The sequence below is a fragment of the Grampus griseus genome (assembly GCF_964374135.1).
Source record: "Grampus griseus genome assembly, chromosome: 10".
In the NCBI taxonomy this organism is placed as follows: domain Eukaryota; kingdom Metazoa; phylum Chordata; class Mammalia; order Artiodactyla; family Delphinidae; genus Grampus; species Grampus griseus.
In genome coordinates this window covers 70804127-70825813 of record NC_139004.1, presented here as the reverse complement: position 1 = coordinate 70825813, position 21687 = coordinate 70804127, and the positions used below count along the sequence as shown (strand labels likewise).

The following is a 21687-nucleotide window of genomic DNA, read 5'->3' as shown; positions in this document are numbered from 1 at the left end:
TTCCTTGGGCCCTGAAATTGTTCAAAAACTTTTAGTCCGTTCTTTGGTAAACTCAGCTTCTCCCCCAGAACTTTTGTTTTACCCTCGGTGTTAACAGTCTCCGGAGAGGTCTTATTCGTACTCTTTTCGGATCAGATCTCTTGGCAAACAGGCAGGGACGTTCACCCTACAGAGTAGATGTATTAGTGAGTTTGCTGTGGGTTCCTTGTCTTTCAAACTTGTGGGGCCTTTTCTGGGTTGCGCGGGGATTGGAGCGGGAAGAGGACCAAGGTGTTTCCGGCCAAGCACGCGGGGTTAAGTGGAGACGCGACTCGCGGGGCTCTCCTGCCGGATCCCCTTTGGGACACCTCCGGCCTACCCCCAGCCTGGCGCTTAGAGACCCGAGTCGCACAAACCAAATGGCCCGCTCCCAGGTGGCCCCCATTCTGTGAACGAGTGGACTCGCCCCGGGGTCGTCGGGCCGAGAGTGGGTTCGGTTTGTGTGGCTTCGCCTCTAACAAAGAGATCCGCAGTAATCCGCCGAATCTGTTACCAATTTCTCCACTGCCCGCTCCCCGCCCCACGCGCCCCGCCCGTCGGGAAGCTCGGAAAGTGCGCGCGGCCCGCAGCGATCTCTGCCGCCTCCTTGGAAGCACGTCGGAGCGTGTGTGTCTGTGGACGAGTGAGTGTGTGAATGTGCGTGAGTGTGTGTATGAATGTGTGCGCGCGCGGTCCTGGCCGCCGCTGGGGAGAGGAGACTTCGCAGCCTGGGCCGCGCGCGAAGGCAGCCCTCGCAACCAACCCCCTCCCCTGGAGGAAACTTGACACTTGGGGCGGGGGTGGGGAGGAAGACGGAGCCTTCTCTCTGCTGGGCTGGGGAAACCCCAGGTTTCTATTCTCCGGGATGCTCCCCGGGCTTTGCGGCGTTTTAGGGACGAGTGGGACACAGGCGCGGAGCCCTGGGTAGCGGGCACTGGGACCACATAAGCATTTCCTCTCGAGGAGCCCCAAGGAGTCTGGGCCAAAAGGGCGGCTGGCAGGGAAAAGCTGTGGCGCGCTCCCGAGCCCCTTCGCGTTTCCACGGCTGCCTAGGTTCCCTCGATCTCTTTTCCGGCGCAGGTTCCAGGCCAGGCCGTTCTGCCGCCTGGAGGAGGCTCACCTTCCCTTTTCCGAGGAAGGGGCTCCCTCGGGGGTTGCGGGCGGCGCAGCGCGGCCGGGTTACCCTTATCAGAGATGTAAAAGGGGATTTTGGAACCCCGCTCCTCCCACCCGCACCCTCCACCGCCTCGCTCCGCCGCCGCCTACAGGTGGAGAAGTCACCAGTGGGGAGGACGGCAGCGGAAGCTTCCAAGGCCGCCCCCTGCCTCCGAAATTCTTCACGACGCGAACCTTCGCCGCCAAGGGCCCTGGCGCCCTGGAATGCAGGGACTCAGCTGAGGCGCGGGAGCATCTCTGGCCCCGCCGGCGGGGGCTCACTCGCACCGGCTCTGGCCTCGCCTTGGACCCTCACCTTTCGGGACTGACCCAACCTAGTCTGAATTGGGCTGGAGGGTGGGGTAGCGCTGTTCCAGGACCAGGCTCACGGTGTCGCGATAGAGAGATGGTCAACTCCAGACCCGGACCAAAGGAAACTGGAGTCCCTCTTGGCTTCCTTTCCCGTTTCTCCGTGGCAGCTGCCAGGAGTGGAGATCGGAGGGGGGCGGTAGGGGGAGTGAGAAAATCAGAATTTGGGGGAGGGTTGCGGGGAGGGCCGAGGGATCCCGTCTCTCGGGACAGCGGGACCCAGACCTCCTTCTTTCCTCTGGGGTATATCCCTTCTCTGGGGTACACTGAGTCCAAGGAGGAGGCCGAAGGCAGGGGAGAGGGCATTGTTTTCCGCTTTCCTTGGTTGGGAGAGCAGCTCGCTCTCCCCCTTATCCCCTGTGCCCCCCCCCCATCTCCTTCTCCCCTCTCCAGTCTGGCTGAAGAGCGTTCTAAGGAAACCCGGGCTGCCCTTCCCCCTCTGGAAGTGGCTGGCCCCAAAGCGGGCCGTAAACTGATTATGAAACAGACGATGTTAATTCGGAGCCGCATTTTCAGCTGGGCACTCGCGCGCGCGCTGCTCCCGGGGGCCTCGCCCCCCACCTCTTGCCCTCCCCCCCCCCCGCGTGCTGCCCCCACCCCCCACCCCGGCCACTCCGCCTCCTCCGCAGCCGCCGGCGGCGCGATCCTCTCGCCTTTGCGCTCCTCTCGCCCATGGAATTAATTCCGGCTCCACTTGTTGCTCTGCCCAGGTCGGGGAGCGGACGAGGGTGGCAGCGGGTTCCTGAGTGAATTCCCGAGGAGGGACTCAGCGCAGCGCGAACTAGAGGGGAGCGAGGGGGTGCGGGACGTGAGCAAGCAGGAAGGAGGCAGCGCCTGGCACCGGGGTTTTGACTCAACAGCATTGAGACATGTTTGTAATCGCTGGCGTGCCCCGCGCGCAGGATCCCAGCGAAATCAGATTTCCTGGTGAGGTTGCGTGGGTGGATTAATTTGGAAAAAGAAACTGCCTATATCTTGCCATCAAAAAACTCACGGAGGAGAAGCGCAGTCAATCAGCAGTAAACTTAAGAGACCCCGGATGCTTCCGTTGTTTAAACTTGTATGCTTGAAAATTATCTGAGAGGCAATAAACATCTGATCCTTTCTTCCCTCTCCAGAAGTCGATTGGAATATTAAGCCCAGGAGTTGCTTTGGGGACGGCTGGAAGGGCAATGTCTTCCAAGTTCTTCCTAATGGCTTTGGCCATATTTATCTCCTTCGCCCAGGTCGTAATAGAAGGCAATTCTTGGTGGTAAGTTTTTCTATGTGCATACTCTTTTATTTAAAGATTCGTTTGTATAATGCTGCAGTATTTAAAGCTGAGTCGTGAGTTTGGGTGCATTTATCTAATACATATATATATATATATATCTTATACAGGTATATATATACATATATATGTATCTTTAAATCAAAACATTTTTAAATTTGCTAATGCTTTGAAGCTTATCTTTAGCTCCATAGGGAATCAGAACCTATAAATTCAGACCTTTTTCTATGAGGTCCTTGTTCAGAGGTATGCTTGTAGGACATCATGTAATAAAGGGGAACCGAAATTCACTTCTCTAATAATTGTAAGCCTATCTATAAAATTTACTTTTTGCCACCTCGAGGCAGTAAAAGTGAGTTCCAGCGTTTATTTTCTGTCACTTGAGGTTATTAACCTTCAGGGTCTGAGGTAGGCAGAGTTGTAGGAAGACAGCTAACCTCCAAGTGGGTATTTGGGGCTTGAAATTTGATCAAAAGGAGGTCAACTTGAAGTAGTCGAATGTCCCTAAACGAGGGTTTCTTGCCGGCAGGGGCCTTGAAGATAGACTGCAGTATATCCAGGGGATTATTTTTGACGGCGTTCTGGATATTTTTTCGCTGTAAATGAACAGCATTTTTCTGACTGTCAAACACGACTTCTGTTCACTGGATACCCTGTCTTGGGTCTTTCACAATCACATAAGGAGCCCTTTTAAAATGTCCGGAACGGGCTGAATTTTTCTTCGGTAGGACAAGTATTCTTCAGTACACTTGTCCTACTGTTCTTCCATCAGTCAAAAGGAACTGCTATCTATCTCCTACCCGTGTCTAATTGTGTCTACTTTCGGCATTCATACATTTTTCAAGGCAGATCGGTCCAGTTTGTGGGGCAAAGTGAGTCATTTTCTTTAATGTCAGAGGCCCGTACCCCAAACTGCCACTTCCCCCTTCTCTGGTGTGGATTTCAGAATTCTGTGAAATTCTGCTTCAGGTATATGGCGGCGAGGGGCAAGGAAGGGAGTTGAAACTCTAACGGAGGAGCCAGATGGCGGGATGGGGACTACACAATACCTCTGTTTTCTGAGTGGAGTTTAAACAGAGGAGTTTTATGAAGCCCTTCTCATACTTTGTCATGAGGACAAGCAGGAGAGAAAAAGCATCTGTGTGCTTAAAACTATGTATTGCTGACATGTTTTCAGGGGGCCCACCTTGAGAGTTCACGTAAATCTTGAATGCACATCTCCCCCCCTTTTTTAGGTCGCTAGGTATGAATAACCCTGTTCAGATGTCAGAAGTATATATCATAGGAGCACAGCCTCTGTGCAGCCAACTGGCAGGACTTTCTCAAGGACAGAAGAAACTATGCCACTTGTATCAGGACCACATGCAGTACATCGGAGAGGGCGCAAAGACAGGCATCAAAGAATGCCAGTATCAGTTCCGACACCGGAGGTGGAACTGCAGCACCGTGGATAACACCTCAGTCTTCGGCAGGGTCATGCAGATAGGTAGGAAACCATTTAATGTATTTTTAAATATGTAGAAACTTTTCTCCTAGGAGGAGTCTTTAGTGTTACTTACAAGCTTGATATGGAGGGAGTCTTCCAGCAGGCTGGTGGCTTGGGAATTTTGTCATTATGGCTGTGTGCATGCCTGTCCCCACATCTAATTATAAGTTTTGGACTTCTTGACCCAAATCAGGAGATGGGGGAGGGCATCAAAGACACCTTCATTTTTCTGCACACTTAATTTTTCTAAAAAGCATTTTGTTTAAAATAGTAGTAGCAGAACACTTATTTTGGTCTCTCGAAAGATGAGGAGGAAAGCTGAGTCACTTTAAAGTGGCCCAAGCATCAGACTAAAAACTGTCATCTTTCAGAATGCTGGATGTGTTGGAAGTAAGGTTTCAATTTTCCTAATATAGATATTTCCTAAGGCTATCAAGATAGATATATGTTAAAGGCTTTATTTTTAGTCCCAGAAAGAAGTTTAATCAGATGTGATCCAATTTACATTTGCGATGTTGGCCATTGATATAAAGGCACGTGCTTCAGATCTCAGCCTAGAAACTTCTTTAAAAAGTTTTAACGTACGGCTCACGGTCCAGTGCTTTATTTTTAAATGTGTTGTTGAACTTGCTATTCCATTCAGGGAGGAGGTGGCGTTAAAACTGGGCTAAAGGCAAAGAATTTGGCACATCAGTTTGCCTCTGGTTTGGTTGAATAGCATAGGCTACAGTCTGACAGATGTGGTCCTGTCTGTGTTTTCTAGTGAATATTTTCGGTCTCTTTTTACTTTTATGCAAACAAGCCTGTGTAATTAATATGACTGCAGTGACTCCTAAAATAAGAAGCAATTTATCAAAGCAATTAACTATTTATACTGACTGAAGATAAAAAGTTGGCTTAATGTCCGTCATGGACGGTTAAAACGCTTTTTTAAAAACCCTGAAAAGTGCATTCATTGAGAACAAAAAAGAGTTGTCAGTGGATGTTTGAGCCAAGCGGCTTCATAAACTAAAATAATACAGGACTGGAAGCTGTTCCTCTAATTGAATGGGAAAATGGTCTGCAGCCTCAGCCTGCAGAGTTTCATAGGGCTTTGTCCTTCCTGTTAATGATTAAAATGTGCTAATGTATGTACTGGGCTCTGACTCTAGGAGTTTTAAGCTTCAGGAACACCGGAGTTTTCCCCGATTATGGGCTGCCTTATGTAGTTAACTGGCAGTGTAGTGAAGATTGAATTCTGCTGCATTTTGATATTGTGAGTGACCCAAAAACTTTTTTTTTGGCTGTATCAGAATGGTGACCTGTCAGCTTTCCCCCGTCACCTTTGCCTTATATGTTCCCCCTATCTGCCTTCCTCTCACACTAAACTATGGGAGTGGCTGTTCACATGTATATGAGTTAGTGAAAATCATACACCTCCGATGGCAACAAGGAAGGAAGACAGCAGTTGGAACTGTTTTTCTGGGTAGTCACTGGAGCACAGCCTTAAGATCCTCTTCCTGCGTAGTCTGTTTTGGGCCAACATGTTCAGAATAAGCTATCATTTGCTAAGTGGATTTGAGTTCTGCTGAAGATTTATTTAAAATGTGGTCCAAGATTCAAAGAGCCTGCTTCCTCAGGGAGCAAGCAGAACCCTTGGTACAAAGGCCTGTATTTAATTGTCCCCTGGAAGTCGACTCTCTGGTCCTCAGCTGTGTGGCACTGTCTAGGTTGAATCGAACTGGGCGGGAGTGGAACCTTGTGGCGGCCTCAGAGGAGGGAGCCCTCCTAGATCCTATTAGCAAGTCACAGAGGCCCTGGGAGCACCCTGCCCAAGGATCCTCAGGTGTCCAAGGTCTCAGAGCAGAAAGCTACTGCTGGGTGGCTTTCGGGTGAACGCAGACAGAGCCTTTAAAAAAAAAAAGAGAGCTGGAGGGAAGAAAAATCAGAATAGATTTTTATGGAAGAGAAACATGGACCCCACACCAATAGTGGAAAAGTTACTTAGCTTTCACTTTTCTATTTAACGGTATGTTGGAAGAGAATGAGCTAAGGGAAAATTTAAAACACCTTTGATGCTAGGTGTGTGGGTGCCCCACTCCAGAGCACTTAGTACAGCAGGGACATGGAGGCCAGTTCCTGTCCCTGAGAATCTGACCCTGTGATGGGGCCAGTGTCTGACTCAGGCTGCCACCCCCAACCCCTTACCTCCTTTCTCAAGGCCAGTCCAGGCGCTGTACACCATCGCCTCATAAAGGGCCCACTCTTCATTGTGGAAGCTTTCTCGTTTTTTCATCACGCTAGCCTTTCCTTCCAGCTTTTGTCTCTGTCTCATCTTTGTCTCCATGCTGTGAAAAGATGTATAAGAAAGGCGCCATTTTTAAGGAGGGTGAGAATAGGAGTAGATGCAGATTTCACAGGGAGGGAGCTGTAACTGGACCAGCAGCGTTCCATCCAGGATGACTGTATCCACAGGCTTTAGCCAAAGAGCACTTTCCAAGCTGACGTTTCCCTGCAATGACCAGTTAGCTTAGAGATTTCTACCAGGTTTGTATTCTGGGGCCAAAAAAGGATACGTTCAAGATAGACTTATGAAAATAGCAGCATTATTGTGTTTTACGTAAAAGCCCTTTTGTGCTCTATATATACAGGAGTGGTTTATTTTCTCTGTCTCCAGAGGATTGTTTTTCTCTCTCTTCCTCAGACTACCTCTTTATTCTACAAGTCTCCCGTCCAGGGACACAGCATTTTCTATATTATCAGCGTTAATCCTCAAATCGCTCCCTAGAATCTGTCTGCTCTCCTCATTTCTCTCCACTCCCTTGCTGTTCTCTGCCTTGCCAATTCAGGCTAGGTAGCTGTAACACCCCCCCCACGCCGCACCCCCCCCCCAACAGGAACTTCCTGGATCCTCCTGTCAACCACCGGTACAGTCCTCAAGTTATTCATTTTTTAAAATGTGGGAGGGAAGCTCTGGTAAATCAGAACCATCACTATTCCTGGAAGGGAGATCACAAATGGCTGTGGATTGAAGTGTGGAGCAGAAGTCCAAGAAAAGGGCAGCCTGGGGGACACTTGCCTGGGCAGAGCCGTCTTCCTGCAGGATGGTTGGGGCTGAGTCCTGTTGTCAGCTGTTCTTGTGCTCTCCCCCCTTGTCCACCCCCCCCCCCAAAAGAAAAAGATTGTTAGCAAGCTCTTTAAGTATAGGAGCAACCGTTTCCGGTAAAGAGATTCTAGTGCCAGAAGGGGCCCTTTTTTTCCCTAGGCATCTAGTTCAATACCCTTAATTTTATAGTTGAGGAAACTAAGGAACCCCCTCATCTTGCCCCCCCTTCCACCCCTCCACCCCAGGTCCAGCTTCAGCTGGCCGGGTGTTAACCCTCTCTCTCTCACAGGACAATACTTTAAGTGACTTCTTGTTACATGTGGAAATGTCTCCACATGCAAGTGGAGATGGAGGTAGTCTATGGTTACCTCTTGTTTTGTCCTTACACATAGGGCTCCTATAGAACCGTTTGACAGGGAGATACTCTTTACACGTTTTAGGGAAGGAGAGAGAGAACTTCTTTCCTCTAGGCCTGTATATTCTTTACAAGTTTGGGGAAGAAGAACCTTTTTATTTTTGTTCCTCCTTTTTGCTGTTATCCTAACACTTGGAGTCAGAGGCTGCTGGGGAGCTGCAGAAGTGACACTAAGGAACCGTGGGCTGTTTTAAAAGTAGACACTCACCTACGTGAGTGAGAAGTGTCAGCCCGGTCAGCTTGGGGTTTGAGAAGAGGCGAGTTTCATTTAAAACTCTCTAGGGACCAGTTTAGAAACGTCCTCTGGGAAAGTCAGGAGCCTTGTTCTGAGACAGGCTAGATGCTGTGGATGGAGGATGGGAAAGACGGGTTTCAACCACCGAGGCCGCAGGGAGTGGGGAGGGGCTGCTGCAGGGGCTCTAAGCCTTGCAGCTCCCAGGCTCCTGCCCTGTAGGTAACTCAGAATGAAAATAATACCAAACATTAAAATAAGTGTAAGGAAGTCTACCCCAAGTCTACGTTTCCCTCAGTGACTTCTTTCATGGGCATTTTGGAAAATAAGTTTGGAATATTTTCGTAAGAGGTGTAGAGAAAACTCAGGCCAGCACTGCTTAGAATCCTGCCTTGGGCTCTTAAGTGTCAGAGCAGAGGTACCAGGGATGCTACTCCTTTGTCATGTGTCGCTTCTACGTGGGGGGGGGGGGGGAATGTCTCCCGCCTTCCCCCGGGGGGGGGGGCGGAGGCTCAGGGCCTCCTTGTTCCCCAGCCAGGAGCGGGGGCTCGGCGGTGTGCCAGCCGGTCCCCCGCCACCCGCCCTCTGCGGCACTGCCCCGGCCGGGGCTGCGGAGCGCGGGGCGCCCACTCACCCGTCCTCGCCCGCAGGCAGCCGCGAGACGGCCTTCACGTACGCCGTGAGCGCCGCGGGGGTGGTCAACGCCATGAGCCGCGCCTGCCGCGAGGGCGAGCTGTCCACCTGTGGCTGCAGCCGCGCCGCGCGCCCCAAGGACCTGCCGCGGGACTGGCTGTGGGGCGGCTGCGGCGACAACATCGACTACGGCTACCGCTTCGCCAAGGAGTTCGTGGACGCGCGCGAGCGGGAGCGCATCCACGCCAAGGGCTCCTATGAGAGCGCGCGCATCCTCATGAACCTGCACAACAACGAGGCCGGCCGCAGGGTGAGCATCCCCGCCGCCGCGTCCCTCCTGGGGGCGGGCGGTGCTGTGCTCCACTCTCCGTTTCTCTCTCTGTCTCTGCGTCTGGGTCTCCCTCTCTTCCCGTCTCTGCCTCCCGTCCTAGCTTTGCCGGTCTCTCCCCGCCTCTCACTGCTGCTCTCTTTCCACTCTCCCCCCACCCCCTCCCCAAGCAGCTACACACAGGCCTCCCTGGAGAGGGGTGGACACCCCAGAAAGGCCTCCTGGAGGGGAAGCATCCCGCCTTGGCCCCCTCCAGCCAAGGTGCTCCCGACCTGGCCTGAGAAAGAGCTTTCTTTGCCTTTGTAGTTGGTCCACAGTAGGGCTGGCCAGGCCAGCTCACCAATAAAAATGTTCCTGACGTTCGCTGCCCTCCGCCCGGGATCAAGTTTGTGGCTGGGCTTCAATGGAGGACAGGGGAGTTACTTATGCCAGTAGGTGCCCAGCTCATAAGGCCCTCACCCAAGCTTCCAGGGTTACTTACCTTCCCCGCTGCTTTCTTCGTGCCCCTCCTCGTGTCATTAGATAGCAGGCATGATGGATTCAGGGTTTTTCAGATACACAAGTTCTACCAAAACGAGGAGCATTTTTATCAGACTTGAGTTTTATATAGGTCTGACCAACAGGCCCATCGAGGTGCTCTGGAGAGGGGAGAGCCACTCAGAAGTGTGCACAGAGGGCTTCCCTGGAGGCGCAGTTGTTGAGAGTCCGCCTGCTGATGCAGGGGACGTGGGTTCGTGCCCCGGTCCGGGAAGATCCCACATGCCACGGAGCGGCTGGGCCCGTGAGCCATGGCCACTGAGCCTGCGCGTCTGGAGCCTGTGCTCCGCAATGGGAGAGGCCACAACAGTGAGAGGCCCGCGTAGCGCAAAAAAAGGAAAAAAAAAAAAGGGTGTAGAGAGATGCTCTGGAGAGGGGAGAGCCACTCAGAAGTGTGAAGAGAGATGCTCTTGAGAGGAGAGAGACACTCAGAAATGTGCAGAGAGGGCTTTGGAGAAGGGAGAGAGCCGCTCAGAGGTGTGCAGCGAGATGTTCTGGAGAGGGGAGAGAGCCTCTGAGTTTGTGCAAATACGTGCTCTGTAGAGGAGACAGCCACTCAGACGTGTGCAGAGAGATGCTCTGGAGAGGGGAGAGCCACTCCGAGGTGTGCATAGAGATCCCCTGGAGAGGGGAGAGCCACTAACACGTGTGCAGACATATGCGCTGGAGAGGGGAGAGCCACTGAGTAGTGTGCAAAGACGTGATCTGCAGAGGCGACAGACACTCAGAAGTGTGCAGAGAGATGCTCTGGAGAGGGGAGACAGCCAGTCAGAGGTGCGCAGAGAGATGTTGTGGAGAGAGGGGAGAGCCAGTCAGAAGTGTGCAGAGAGATGCTCTGGAGAGGGGAGACCCGTGAAGAAGTGTGCAGAGAGGTACTCTGGGAAGGGAGAGAGCCACTGAGTAGTGTGCAAAGACGTGCTCTGGAGGGAGGACAGCCACTCAGAAGTGTGCAGAGAGATGGTCTGGAGAGGGGAGAGAGCCACTCAGAAGTGTGCAGAGAGTTGCTCTTGAGAAGGGAGAGCCACTCAAAGTGTGCAGAGAGGTGCTCTGGAGAGGTAAGAGGCACTCAGAAGTGTGCGGAGAGAAGCTCAGGAGAGGGGAGAGCCACTCAGAGGTATGCAGAGAGATGCTGTGCAAAGGGGAGATAGCCTCTCCGAGGTGTGCAGAGAGATCCTCTGGAGAGGGGAGAGACAGTCAGAAGTGTGCAGAGATGTGCTCTGGAGAGGGGAGAGAGCCACTCCAAAGTGTGCACAGAGGTTCTCTGGAGAGTGGAGAAACCCACTGAGTAGTGTGCAAAGACGTGCTGTGGAGAGAGGACAGCCACTCAGAAGTGTGCAGAGTGATGCTCTGGAGAGGGGAGAGCCACTCACGAGTGTGCAGAGAGATGTTCTGGAGAGGGGAGAGGTACTCAGAAGTGTGCAGAGAGATGCTCTGGAGAGAGGATAGAGCTACTCAGAAGTGTGCAGAAAGGTGCTCTGGAGAGGGGAGAGAGCCACTCTGAAGTGTGCACAGAGGTTCTCTGAAGAGGGGAGAGAGCCACTGAGTAGTGTTCAAAGATGTGCTCTGGAGAGGGTAGAGCAGTTCAGAAGTGTGCAGGGAGATGCGCTGGAGAGGGGAGCGCTACTCAGAAGTGTGCACAGAGTTGCTCTAAAAAAGGGAGAGAGTCACTCAGAAGTGTGCACAGAGATGCTCTGGAGAGGGGAGAGAGCCACTCACAAGTGTGCAAAGACATGCTGGGGAGAGAGGACAGCCACTCAGAAGTGTGCAGAGAGATGCTCTGGAGAGGGGAGAGAGCCACTCCGAAGTGTGCACAGAGGTTCTCTGGAGAGTGGAGACACCCACTGAGTAGTGTGCAAAGACGTGCTATGAAGAGAGGACAGCCACTCAGAAGTGTGCAGGGGCATGCTCTGGAGAGGGGAGAGCCACAAGTGTGCAGAGAGATGTTCTGGAGAGGGGAGAGGTACACAGAAGTGTGCACAGTGATGCTGTTGAGAGGGGAGAGGTACTCAGAAGTGTGCAGAGTGATTCTCTGGAGAGGGGAGAGGCACTGAGAAGTGTGCAGAGAGGTGCTCTGGAGAGGGGAGAGAGCCACTCTAGTGTGCACAGTTCTCTGGAGAGGGGAGAGAGCCACTGAGTAGTGTTCAAAGACGTGCTCTGGAGAGGGGAGAGCTATTCAGAAGTGTGCAGAGAGATGCGCTGGAGAGGGGAGAGAGCCACTCAGAAGTGTGCAGAGAGAGGCTCTGGAGAGGGGAGATAGCCTCTCCGAGGTCTGCAGGGAGATCCTCTGGAGAGGGGAGAGCCACGAACACGTGTACAGAGAGATGCTCTGGAGAGGGGAGAGCCACTCCAAAGTGTGCGCAGAGGTTCTCTGGAGAGTGGAGAGACCCACTGAGTAGTGTGCAAAGACGTGCTATGGAGAGAGGACAGCCACTCAGAAGTGTGCAGAGTGATGCTCTGGAGAGGGGAGAGAGCCACTCAGAAGTGTGCAGAGAGATGCTGTGGAGAGGGGAGAGCCACTCAGAAGTGTGCAGAGAGGTGCTCTGGAGAGGGGAGAGAGCCCCTCAGAATTGTCCGCAGAGATGCTCTGGAAAGGGGAGAGAGCCACTCAGAAGTGTGGAGAGAGGTGCTCTGGAGAGGGAGAGAGCCCCTCAGAAGTGTCCGGAGAGATGATCTGGAAAGGGGAGAGAGCCACTCAGAAGTGTGCAGAGAGATGCGCTGGAGAGGGGACAGGCGCTCAGAAGTGTGCAGAGAAATGCTCTTAAGAGGGGAGAGCCACTCGGAAGTGTGTAGAGAGATGCTGTGCAGAGGGCAGAGGCACTAGGAAGTGTGCAGAGAGATTCTCTGGAGAAGGGAGAGAGCTACTCAGAAGTGTGCAGACAGGTGCTCTGGAGAGGGGAGAGGTACTCAGAAGTGTGCAGAGAGTTGCCCTTGAGAGAGGAGAGCCACTCAGAAGTGTGCAGAGAGATGCTCTGGAAAGGGGAGACAGCCACTCAGAGGTGTGCAGAGAGACTTTCTGGAGAGGCGAGAGAGCCACTGAGTAGTGTGCAAAGACGAGCTCTGGAGAAGGGACAGCCACTCAGAAGTGTGCAGAGAGATGCTCTGGAAGGAGGAGAGGGCCACTGAGAAGTGTGCAGAGAGGTGGTCTGGAGGGGTGACAGAGCCACTGAGCAGTGTGCAAAGTCCTGCTCTGGAGAGGTGACAGCCACTCAGAGGTGTGCACAGAGATGCTCTGGAGACGGGCGAGCCACTTGACCTGTGCAGAGCGATGATCTGGAGAGGGGAGAGCCACTCAGAGGTGTGCAGAGATGTGCTCTGGAGAGGGGAGAGAGCCACTCCAAAGTGTGCACAGAGGTTCTCTGGAGAGTGGAGAAACCCACTGAGTAGTGTGCAAAGACGTGCTGTGGAGAGAGGACAGCCACTCAGAAGTGTGCAGAGTGATGCTCTGGAGAGGGGAGAGCCACTCACGAGTGTGCAGAGAGATGTTCTGGAGAGGGGAGAGGTACTCAGAAGTGTGCAGAGAGATGCTCTGGAGAGAGGATAGAGCTACTCAGAAGTGTGCAGAAAGGTGCTCTGGAGAGGGGAGAGAGCCACTCTGAAGTGTGCACAGAGGTTCTCTGAAGAGGGGAAAGAGCCACTGAGTAGTGTTCAAAGATGTGCTCTGGAGAGGGTAGAGCAGTTCAGAAGTGTGCAGGGAGATGCGCTGGAGAGGGGAGCGCCACTCAGAAGTGTGCAGATAAATGCTCTGGAGAGGGTAGAGCCACTCAGAAGTGTGCACAGAGTTGCTCTAAAAAAGGGAGAGAGTCACTCAGAAGTGTGCACAGAGATGCTCTGGAGAGGGGAGAGAGCCACTCACAAGTGTGCAAAGACATGCTGGGGAGAGAGGACAGCCACTCAGAAGTGTGCAGAGAGATGCTCTGGAGAGGGGAGAGAGCCACTCCGGAGTGTGCACAGAGGTTCTCTGGAGAGTGGAGACACCCACTGAGTAGTGTGCAAAGACGTGCTATGAAGAGAGGACAGCCACTCAGAAGTGTGCAGGGGCATGCTCTGGAGAGGGGAGAGCCACAAGTGTGCAGAGAGATGTTCTGGAGAGGGGAGAGGTACACAGAAGTGTGCACAGTGATGCTGTTGAGAGGGGAGAGGTACTCAGAAGTGTGCAGAGTGATTCTCTGGAGAGGGGAGAGGCACTAAGAAGTGTGCAGAGAGGTGCTCTGGAGAGGGGAGAGAGCCACTCTAGTGTGCACAGTTCTCTGGAGAGGGGAGAGAGCCACTGAGTAGTGTTCAAAGACGTGCTCTGGAGAGGGGAGAGCTATTCAGAAGTGTGCAGAGAGATGCGCTGGAGAGGGGAGAGAGCCACTCAGAAGTGTGCAGAGAGAGGCTCTGGAGAGGGGAGATAGCCTCTCCGAGGTCTGCAGGGAGATCCTCTGGAGAGGGGAGAGCCACGAACACGTGTACAGAGAGATGCTCTGGAGAGGGGAGAGCCACTCCAAAGTGTGCGCAGAGGTTCTCTGGAGAGTGGAGAGACCCACTGAGTAGTGTGCAAAGACGTGCTATGGAGAGAGGACAGCCACTCAGAAGTGTGCAGAGTGATGCTCTGGAGAGGGGAGAGAGCCACTCAGAAGTGTGCAGAGAGATGCTGTGGAGAGGGGAGAGCCACTCAGAAGTGTGCAGAGAGGTGCTCTGGAGAGGGGAGAGAGCCCCTCAGAATTGTCCGCAGAGATGCTCTGGAAAGGGGAGAGAGCCACTCAGAAGTGTGGAGAGAGGTGCTCTGGAGAGGGAGAGAGCCCCTCAGAAGTGTCCGGAGAGATGATCTGGAAAGGGGAGAGAGCCACTCAGAAGTGTGCAGAGAGATGCGCTGGAGAGGGGACAGGCGCTCAGAAGTGTGCAGAGAAATGCTCTTAAGAGGGGAGAGCCACTCGGAAGTGTGTAGAGAGATGCTGTGCAGAGGGCAGAGGTACTAGGAAGTGTGCAGAGAGATTCTCTGGAGAAGGGAGAGAGCTACTCAGGAGTGTGCGGACAGGTGCTCTGGAGAGGGGAGAGGTACTCAGAAGTGTGCAGAGAGTTGCCCTTGAGAGAGGAGAGCCACTCAGAAGTGTGCAGAGAGATGCTCTGGAAAGGGGAGACAGCCACTCAGAGGTGTGCAGAGAGACTTTCTGGAGAGGCGAGAGAGCCACTGAGTAGTGTGCAAAGACGAGCTCTGGAGAAGGGACAGCCACTCAGAAGTGTGCAGAGAGATGCTCTGGAAGGAGGAGAGGGCCACTGAGAAGTGTGCAGAGAGGTGGTCTGGAGGGGTGACAGAGCCACTGAGCAGTGTGCAAAGTCCTGCTCTGGAGAGGTGACAGCCACTCAGAGGTGTGCACAGAGATGCTCTGGAGACGGGCGAGCCACTTGACCTGTGCAGAGCGATGATCTGGAGAGGGGAGAGCCACTCAGAGGTGTGCAGAGAGATGCTCTGGAGAGGGGAGAGAGCCACTCAGAAGTGAACAGAGACATGCTGTTGAGAGGGGAGTGCCCCTCAGAAGTGTGCAGAGAGATGCTCTGGAGAGGGGTGAGCCACTCAGAATTGTGCAGAGCGGGCTTACCTGGTGGCACAGTGGTTGAGAGTCTGCCTACTGATGTAGGGGACACGGGTTCGTGCCCCGGTCTGGGAAGATTCCACATGCCGCGGAGCGACTGGGCCCGTGAGCCATGGCCGCTGAGCCTGCGCGTCCTGAGTCTGTGCTGCACAACGGGAGAGGCCGAAATAGTGAGAGGCCCGCGTACCACAAAAAAACAAAACAACAAAAAACAAAATGAAAACAACTGCAAAAAAAATGAAGTGTGGACAGAGATGCTCTGGAGAGGGGAGAGAGCCACTCAGAGGTGCAGAGAGATGCTCTGGAGAGGGGAGCCACTCAGAAGTGTGCAGAGAGGTGCTCGGGATAGGGAGGAGAGCCACTGAGGAATGTGCAAAGATGTGCTCTGGAGAGGGGACAGAAACTCAGAAGTTGCAGAGAGATGCTCTGGAGAGGGGAGAGAGGCACTCAGATGTGTGCAGATAGGTGCTCTGGAGAGGGGTGAGCCACTCAGAAGTGTGCAGAGAGGGCTTCCCTGGTGGCGCAGTGGTTGAGAGTCCGCCTCCCGATGCAGGGGACACGCGTTTGTGCCCCGGTCCGGGAAGATCCCATATGCCGCGGAGCGGCTGGGCCCGTGAGCCATGGCCGCTGAGCCTGCGCGTCCAGAGCCTGTGCTCTGCAACGGGAGAGGCCGCAACAGTGAGAGGCCCGCGTACCGCAAAAAACTAAAACAAAACAAAAAAACAAAACAAAAACAACACCAAAAAAATGAAGTGTGGACAGAGATGCTCTGGAGAGGGGAGAGCACCACTCAGAAGTGTGCAGAGAGATGTGCTGGAGAGGGGAGTGCCACTCAGAAGTGTGCAGAGATGGCTCACCTGGTGGCGCAGTGGTGGAGAGTCTGCCTTCCGATGCAGGGGACACGGGTTCGTGCCCAGGTCCTGGAAGATCCCACATGCCGCGGAGCGGCTGGGCCCATGAGCCATGGCCGCTGAGCCTTTGCATCCAGAGCCCATGCTCCGCAACGGGAGAGGGTACAACAGTGAGAGGCCCGCGTAGCACAAAAAAAGAAAAAAAAATAAGTGTGCAGAGAGATGCTCTGGAGAGGGCAGTACCACTCAGAATTGTGCAGAGAGATGCTCTGGAAAGGTGAGAGAGCCACTGAGAAATTTGCAGAGAGGTGCTCTGGAGAGGGGAGAGAGCCACTGGGTAGTGTGCAAAGACGTGCTCTGGAGAGGGGACAGCCACTCAGAAGTGTGCAGAGAGATGCTCTGGAGAGGGCAGAGAGCCACTCAGAGGTGTGCAAAGACATGCTCTGGAGAGGGCAGAGAGCCACTCAGAGGTGTGCAGAGAGATGCTCTGGAGAGGGCAGAGAGCCACTCAGAGGTGTGCAGAGAGATGCTCTGGGGAGGGGAGAGAGCCACTCAGTAGTGTGCAGAGAGGAAATCCTTGCCAGGTAGCCCCAGTCTCCCGGTTTCATTCTTTCCTTCCCCTGATGCGGATGTGAAAGGCTCGCCCACAATCGTTAAAAAAGACCCTTTTTTCCTGTGGTTAAACACATGGCACTTTATGGCTGCTTTATAATGAAGGGGTGAAAACTTTTCCTAACTTCGGCAGCACTGAAAACCAGAGCCATTATTTTTTCACAGAACCCAAGGTAAATGCCAGGAACTTTCTGGTCAGAGATTTCAGTCTTCTGTATTTTGGGGTGAGGAAAAGGGACGATAATCACAGAGTGAAGCTAGAGGCCTAGAAGGAGCCTTTGGGCCCCTCATCCACACCCCCTCACTTAAAAACTGGGAAACTGAGGATGGAGAACCACTTCAAGCCCGTGGGGAGAATTAGTGGATTGACCTGTAAACCCAGGCGCTTTTTTTTTTTAATGAAACTAATGCGTCACAGCTCGAGGGTAAAGGGCCATAGTTTTGGGGATTAAAGAAATCTAGGTTAAAATCCCTTTCTGTCTGTTCGTTTCTGAGCCTCCGTTTCCCCATTTGCACATCTGTTAAATGGGCGTTAGCTATCACTTGGGGTTGCTGTAGGACTCACTGGCATCACATAGTAGATTGTACCTTATTACCAATACTTCACCATTTCTGACATCCAATTTCATAAGGTTCAATTGAAGGGCTGAGGTAAGTGCTTGATAAATGATAGCTTAGTTACTGGAAGCAAAGGACTTCGGGAAGCCAAAGATTATCTAGATCATTCCAGCTAACCCATTTCTTCTCAAGTTTGATCTTAACTATTTGGGGGGGGGGGCGGTTCTCAGGGAAAGACTAAACTCTGGAGAATTTCACCTGTGGTGCCTTGAGGGGCCAGGTAGTTGCTCCAGGTGAGTGCGGCCCCTCCTTTCCGAGGCCGCCCGTTGCCGTGGTGCTGGCAGTGTGCGTGGACTCACGCCCCACGGCAGCCGACCCGCGCCATGGAGTGGGCATGCCAGTCCCGCTCTCTCTGGGGCCCTAGGACTTTGGTCTTGCCCTCATCAGGGACACATCACCTTACGCTGCATGCCAGGTGCCCAGCTTCTCAGACCAGAAACGCTTCCAGGACAGGTATGGCTGACGCTTCTGTGCCCCACTTTGCCCCTGTTTGGTGCTTTCATCCATCTTTGTGGATTTCTTCGACTTCCCTCATGGAGAGATCCTTAGGGGCTTACAGCAACCAAGAAGAGATGGTCAAGGGATTTCCAGGTGGAGAGAGGGGATTTTGGAGAGTGGGAAAAGCCCCTTCAATAGAATTTCATTTAACATTTGGATTTTTAACTAGGGGGAGTGTTTTTGGAAATTTTATAATTGGAGCAATGAACTGTGCTTGGATTCTGGTGGGTGAGATTACTGGGAAGACAGTTTTTCTGCGGGGTAGTGGGGGTGGGAGGAGGAAAGTTAGACACTGTACCAGGAAATCATATTAGAATCTCCTTGGGACATTAGCTTTTGATTTTCCTCAAAGGGGAGCGAAGGTTACATAGAAGGGTTTGCAAAACCCTTCTGCAGACTAGCGGGACTGAAACACTTCATATCAAGGGAGTACACTTCAGCTCCCCTTGTAAGAAAGCCCCTTATGCATCCCTGGAGGGAAAAGGTAGCTGTTCTGGGCGAAGCAGCCTTCTAACTCACTCTGGCCCTCCAGGTTCCTGACAGGCGCTGTGCAGCGTACCAGCGGCACGCCGGCTCTGGAGGGTCACTGGCACAGGAACTGTGGGGAGTCGGCACTATAAATAGGCAGCCGCCACCTCCCAGACTGCTGGGCACACAGCACCGTGAGGCCAGACCCATAGGTGCTGCTACTGCGAGGCCAGGGTGACTGGGCAAGGGCCCAGGACCAGCGTCCAGACGGTCACCCTGCAGACCAAGTTTACTGATTGCATCCTGCCTGCTAAGTACTTTCATGCATCTCCTGATCTTATCCTTGCAACCGTGCTGTGAGGTTGCAACCATCACAGTGCCCTTCCCAAATTGAAAACGGAGGCTCAGAATGGTGAAGCCTGTTGCCTAAATTCAGGGACAGATTAGGACAGAACCCAGGTCCGCCTGGGCCCAAGATGGATGCTTTTCGCCTAGGCAGGGGCAGATAGTGAGTAGGGAGTGTGCGAGAAGCAGGAGTGAGGGTACCTGAGATCCACGCCCGGTTCTCCCACATTCTAGCTGTGCGACCTGTGCGGGCCACTTACCCTCTGTCTGTGTCACTGCCATCATCTAATCCAGGCCACGTTACAACCTCGCTGGGGGCATTAAGTGAGATGAAGAGTGTAAAGGCTCTTACGATAGTGCTTGCCACACAGCAGTAGTGATAGTAAGAGTGAGGAAAGATTTGAACCCTGATCCTACCTGGGCTGGACACCTGCCCAGCCCTGCCACTTACCAGCTGGGTGCCCAGGGCCAAGTCATGAGCATGAGCTTGGAGCCCACCTGCCTGGGTTCAAATCCTGCCCCCCGCCCCCACCCCCGCTCCTTCCCAGTGGTTGGGTCAGTAACTCACCTTGCTGGGTCTCGCTTCCCTTCTCTGTGAGATGCAGATGATAGAGCTCTTCCCTCATGGGCTGGTGGTGAGGATGAATCCAGGTGACGCAGGTGAGGAACTGATGATAGCAGCTCTGGGCTGAGTGTTCAAGATGTATGAGTTGCTGCCAATGTTCTTCCCTGCAAAAAAAAAAAAAGAGACAAATGGAACCAATTTTTTTCCCCGCTCCCATTCAAACACTGTGGTTGTTTATTATGATGATGTGTAATAATGAGGGGCTAAGAGGCTATTTATTTTGCAGACTTTTTAAAAAAGGCAACACAAGGCTCCTGGTCATGGAGGACGAGGGGGAAGTAGCCCAGGCCCAGGTTGAGCTGGTGACCAGGGCTCCACCCAGCCAGGGAGCTCGGTCACCCGACCCCCGCCCGAGTCTGGGCTCCCGGGTGAGTTCGCCCGCTGACTGTCCCCTTCTCCCCACAGACGGTGTACAACCTGGCGGACGTGGCCTGCAAGTGCCACGGGGTGTCAGGCTCGTGCAGCCTCAAGACGTGCTGGCTGCAGTTGGCCGACTTCCGCAAGGTGGGCGACGCCCTGAAGGAGAAGTACGACAGCGCAGCGGCCATGCGGCTCAACAGCCGGGGCAAGCTGGTGCAGGTCAACAGCCGCTTCAACTCGCCCACCACGCAGGACCTGGTCTACATCGACCCCAGCCCCGACTACTGCGTGCGCAACGAGAGCACCGGCTCGCTGGGCACACAGGGCCGCCTGTGCAACAAGACGTCCGAGGGCATGGACGGCTGCGAGCTCATGTGCTGCGGCCGTGGCTACGACCAGTTTAAGACGGTGCAGACCGAGCGCTGCCACTGCAAGTTCCACTGGTGCTGCTATGTCAAGTGCAAGAAGTGCACAGAGATCGTGGACCAGTTCGTGTGCAAGTAGTGGGCACCCCGCCGCCCGCCTGTCACCCAGCCCCACTCCCAGGACCCACTTATTTATAGAAAGTACAGTGATTCTGTTGTTGTTGTTGTCTTTAATACTGTTTATTTTTTGTCCCCAAGAATTGCAACCGGAACCATTTTTTTTTTCTGTTCCCATCTGAGAACTCTGTGGTTTATTACTAATATTATAATTATTATTTGGCAAAAAGGGGGGGTGGGAACCAAGAAAATATTTATTTTGTGGATCATTGAAAAGTAAGACAAGACTTCTTTTGCTGGTATATAGGATGAGGGGGGAATAACGCACACCTTAAGTTAGATGTGTGCACATCTGGAAGGTCAAGGAAACACTGTTTTCTTTGTCTCAACTATGGGGTCATATGGGACAGGTAGCGTCCAGCTGCAAGAGGGTGGTACAGATCTATGCGTGACTTAGCTCCTGTGACTAAAAGGAATTCGGTGCTCTGGTGAAAGTTGAAAGGTCTTGAGAAAAAAACAAAACAATGAGACCCACACACCCCCCCGCCCCTTTCCCAGGGGCTGCCAGCCTGAAACATTTCCAAAATGGTATTTAAAGTCTAAGAGCAAAAATCTCATATCCCTTAAAGAAAAAAGGTTTATCACGTGTCGCACTGTTCTCAAACATTCCATCTACAGATGGTCCATTCTACTGAAACTTGGGGAGCAGGGAGGGAAGCCCCAGAAATTAAAAAAAAAGAGAAAACTTAAAAACTCCTTATATTAAGTCAGTGATTTGACGCTGTTGTGGGAATTAGGTTATCCACTTGGAAAAGGATCCCCGAGCGATTCTGGGTACTAGACTTTTTGTTTGGAGAAGGGCAAGGGAGGTTGACTTGACTGTAAAGGAAAATATACTGTAATTTTCTTAGGGATACTTGGTTAATAAATGATAACAATGAAACTAATAAATGAATTCCATTCACAGATCCTCAGCCCGAGCTACAAGGTAATTGCCTGCAGTTCAGCACTGCACCAGAGCAGAAAACCTATTTGAGGGGGAAACGTGACATCCGCCCTCCCTACTTGACCCCGTGCCCTGTCCGATTCCTCCATGCCTTGCTGCGCTGTGACGCCGGCCACGTTTCCAAACGGCAGCTCCACTGCGTCCCCTCTGATAGTAGGACAGGAAATGAAACAGGAGCTCCGCTTGGGAGACAGTTCGCTACTTAGGGATTTTGGTTTTCCCCTATAACTTTTACTTTGAGGAGCAGTAGTTTTCTATGTTTTAATGACATTACTTGGCGAATGGACTTCACAGAGGTGTGGCAGCGTTTCCCTGTTATGATCCTGTGTTTAGACTCTCCACTCACGCTTTCCTATTACCCTGCAGGTGTACCCCAGAACTGTTCCTAGAGGACTTGAACAGTTGCATTTATAAGGGGGGAAATGTGGTTTAATGGTGCCTGATATCTCAGTCTCTTGTACATAACATACATATATATATATATATATACATATATATATATAAATATAGATATAATTATATCTCAGTGCAGCCAGTGATTTAGATTTACCGTTTACTCGGGTCTAGAGCCTTGTCGTCCTCCATTGCAATCCAACTGGGATTTTTGCAGACGGTTTCTGAGTTGAGCTGGGGCTGTGGCCTCCATGCCATCACGCCCTGAGCATCACGGAGCAGCCTTGTTTCTGAGGAATCCGGAAGGTCTCATACTCATGTGCATTGT

General features: G+C 52.7%; 1 protein-coding gene across 1 annotated transcript; it reads left to right on the top strand.

The window, feature by feature from the left end:
• Nucleotides 1-2020: 2020 nt before the first annotated feature.
• WNT5A (Wnt family member 5A) lies at nucleotides 2021-21351 on the top strand (the record flags this gene model as incomplete). The annotated part of the gene is given in 7 exon segments (XM_082664355.1): nucleotides 2021-2051; nucleotides 2054-2110; nucleotides 2113-2252; nucleotides 2661-2794; nucleotides 4048-4298; nucleotides 8681-8973; nucleotides 19524-21351. Coding segments are annotated over 7 exon segments (1365 nt in total). The 3' UTR covers nucleotides 19983-21351.
• Nucleotides 21352-21687: the final 336 nt, after the last annotated feature.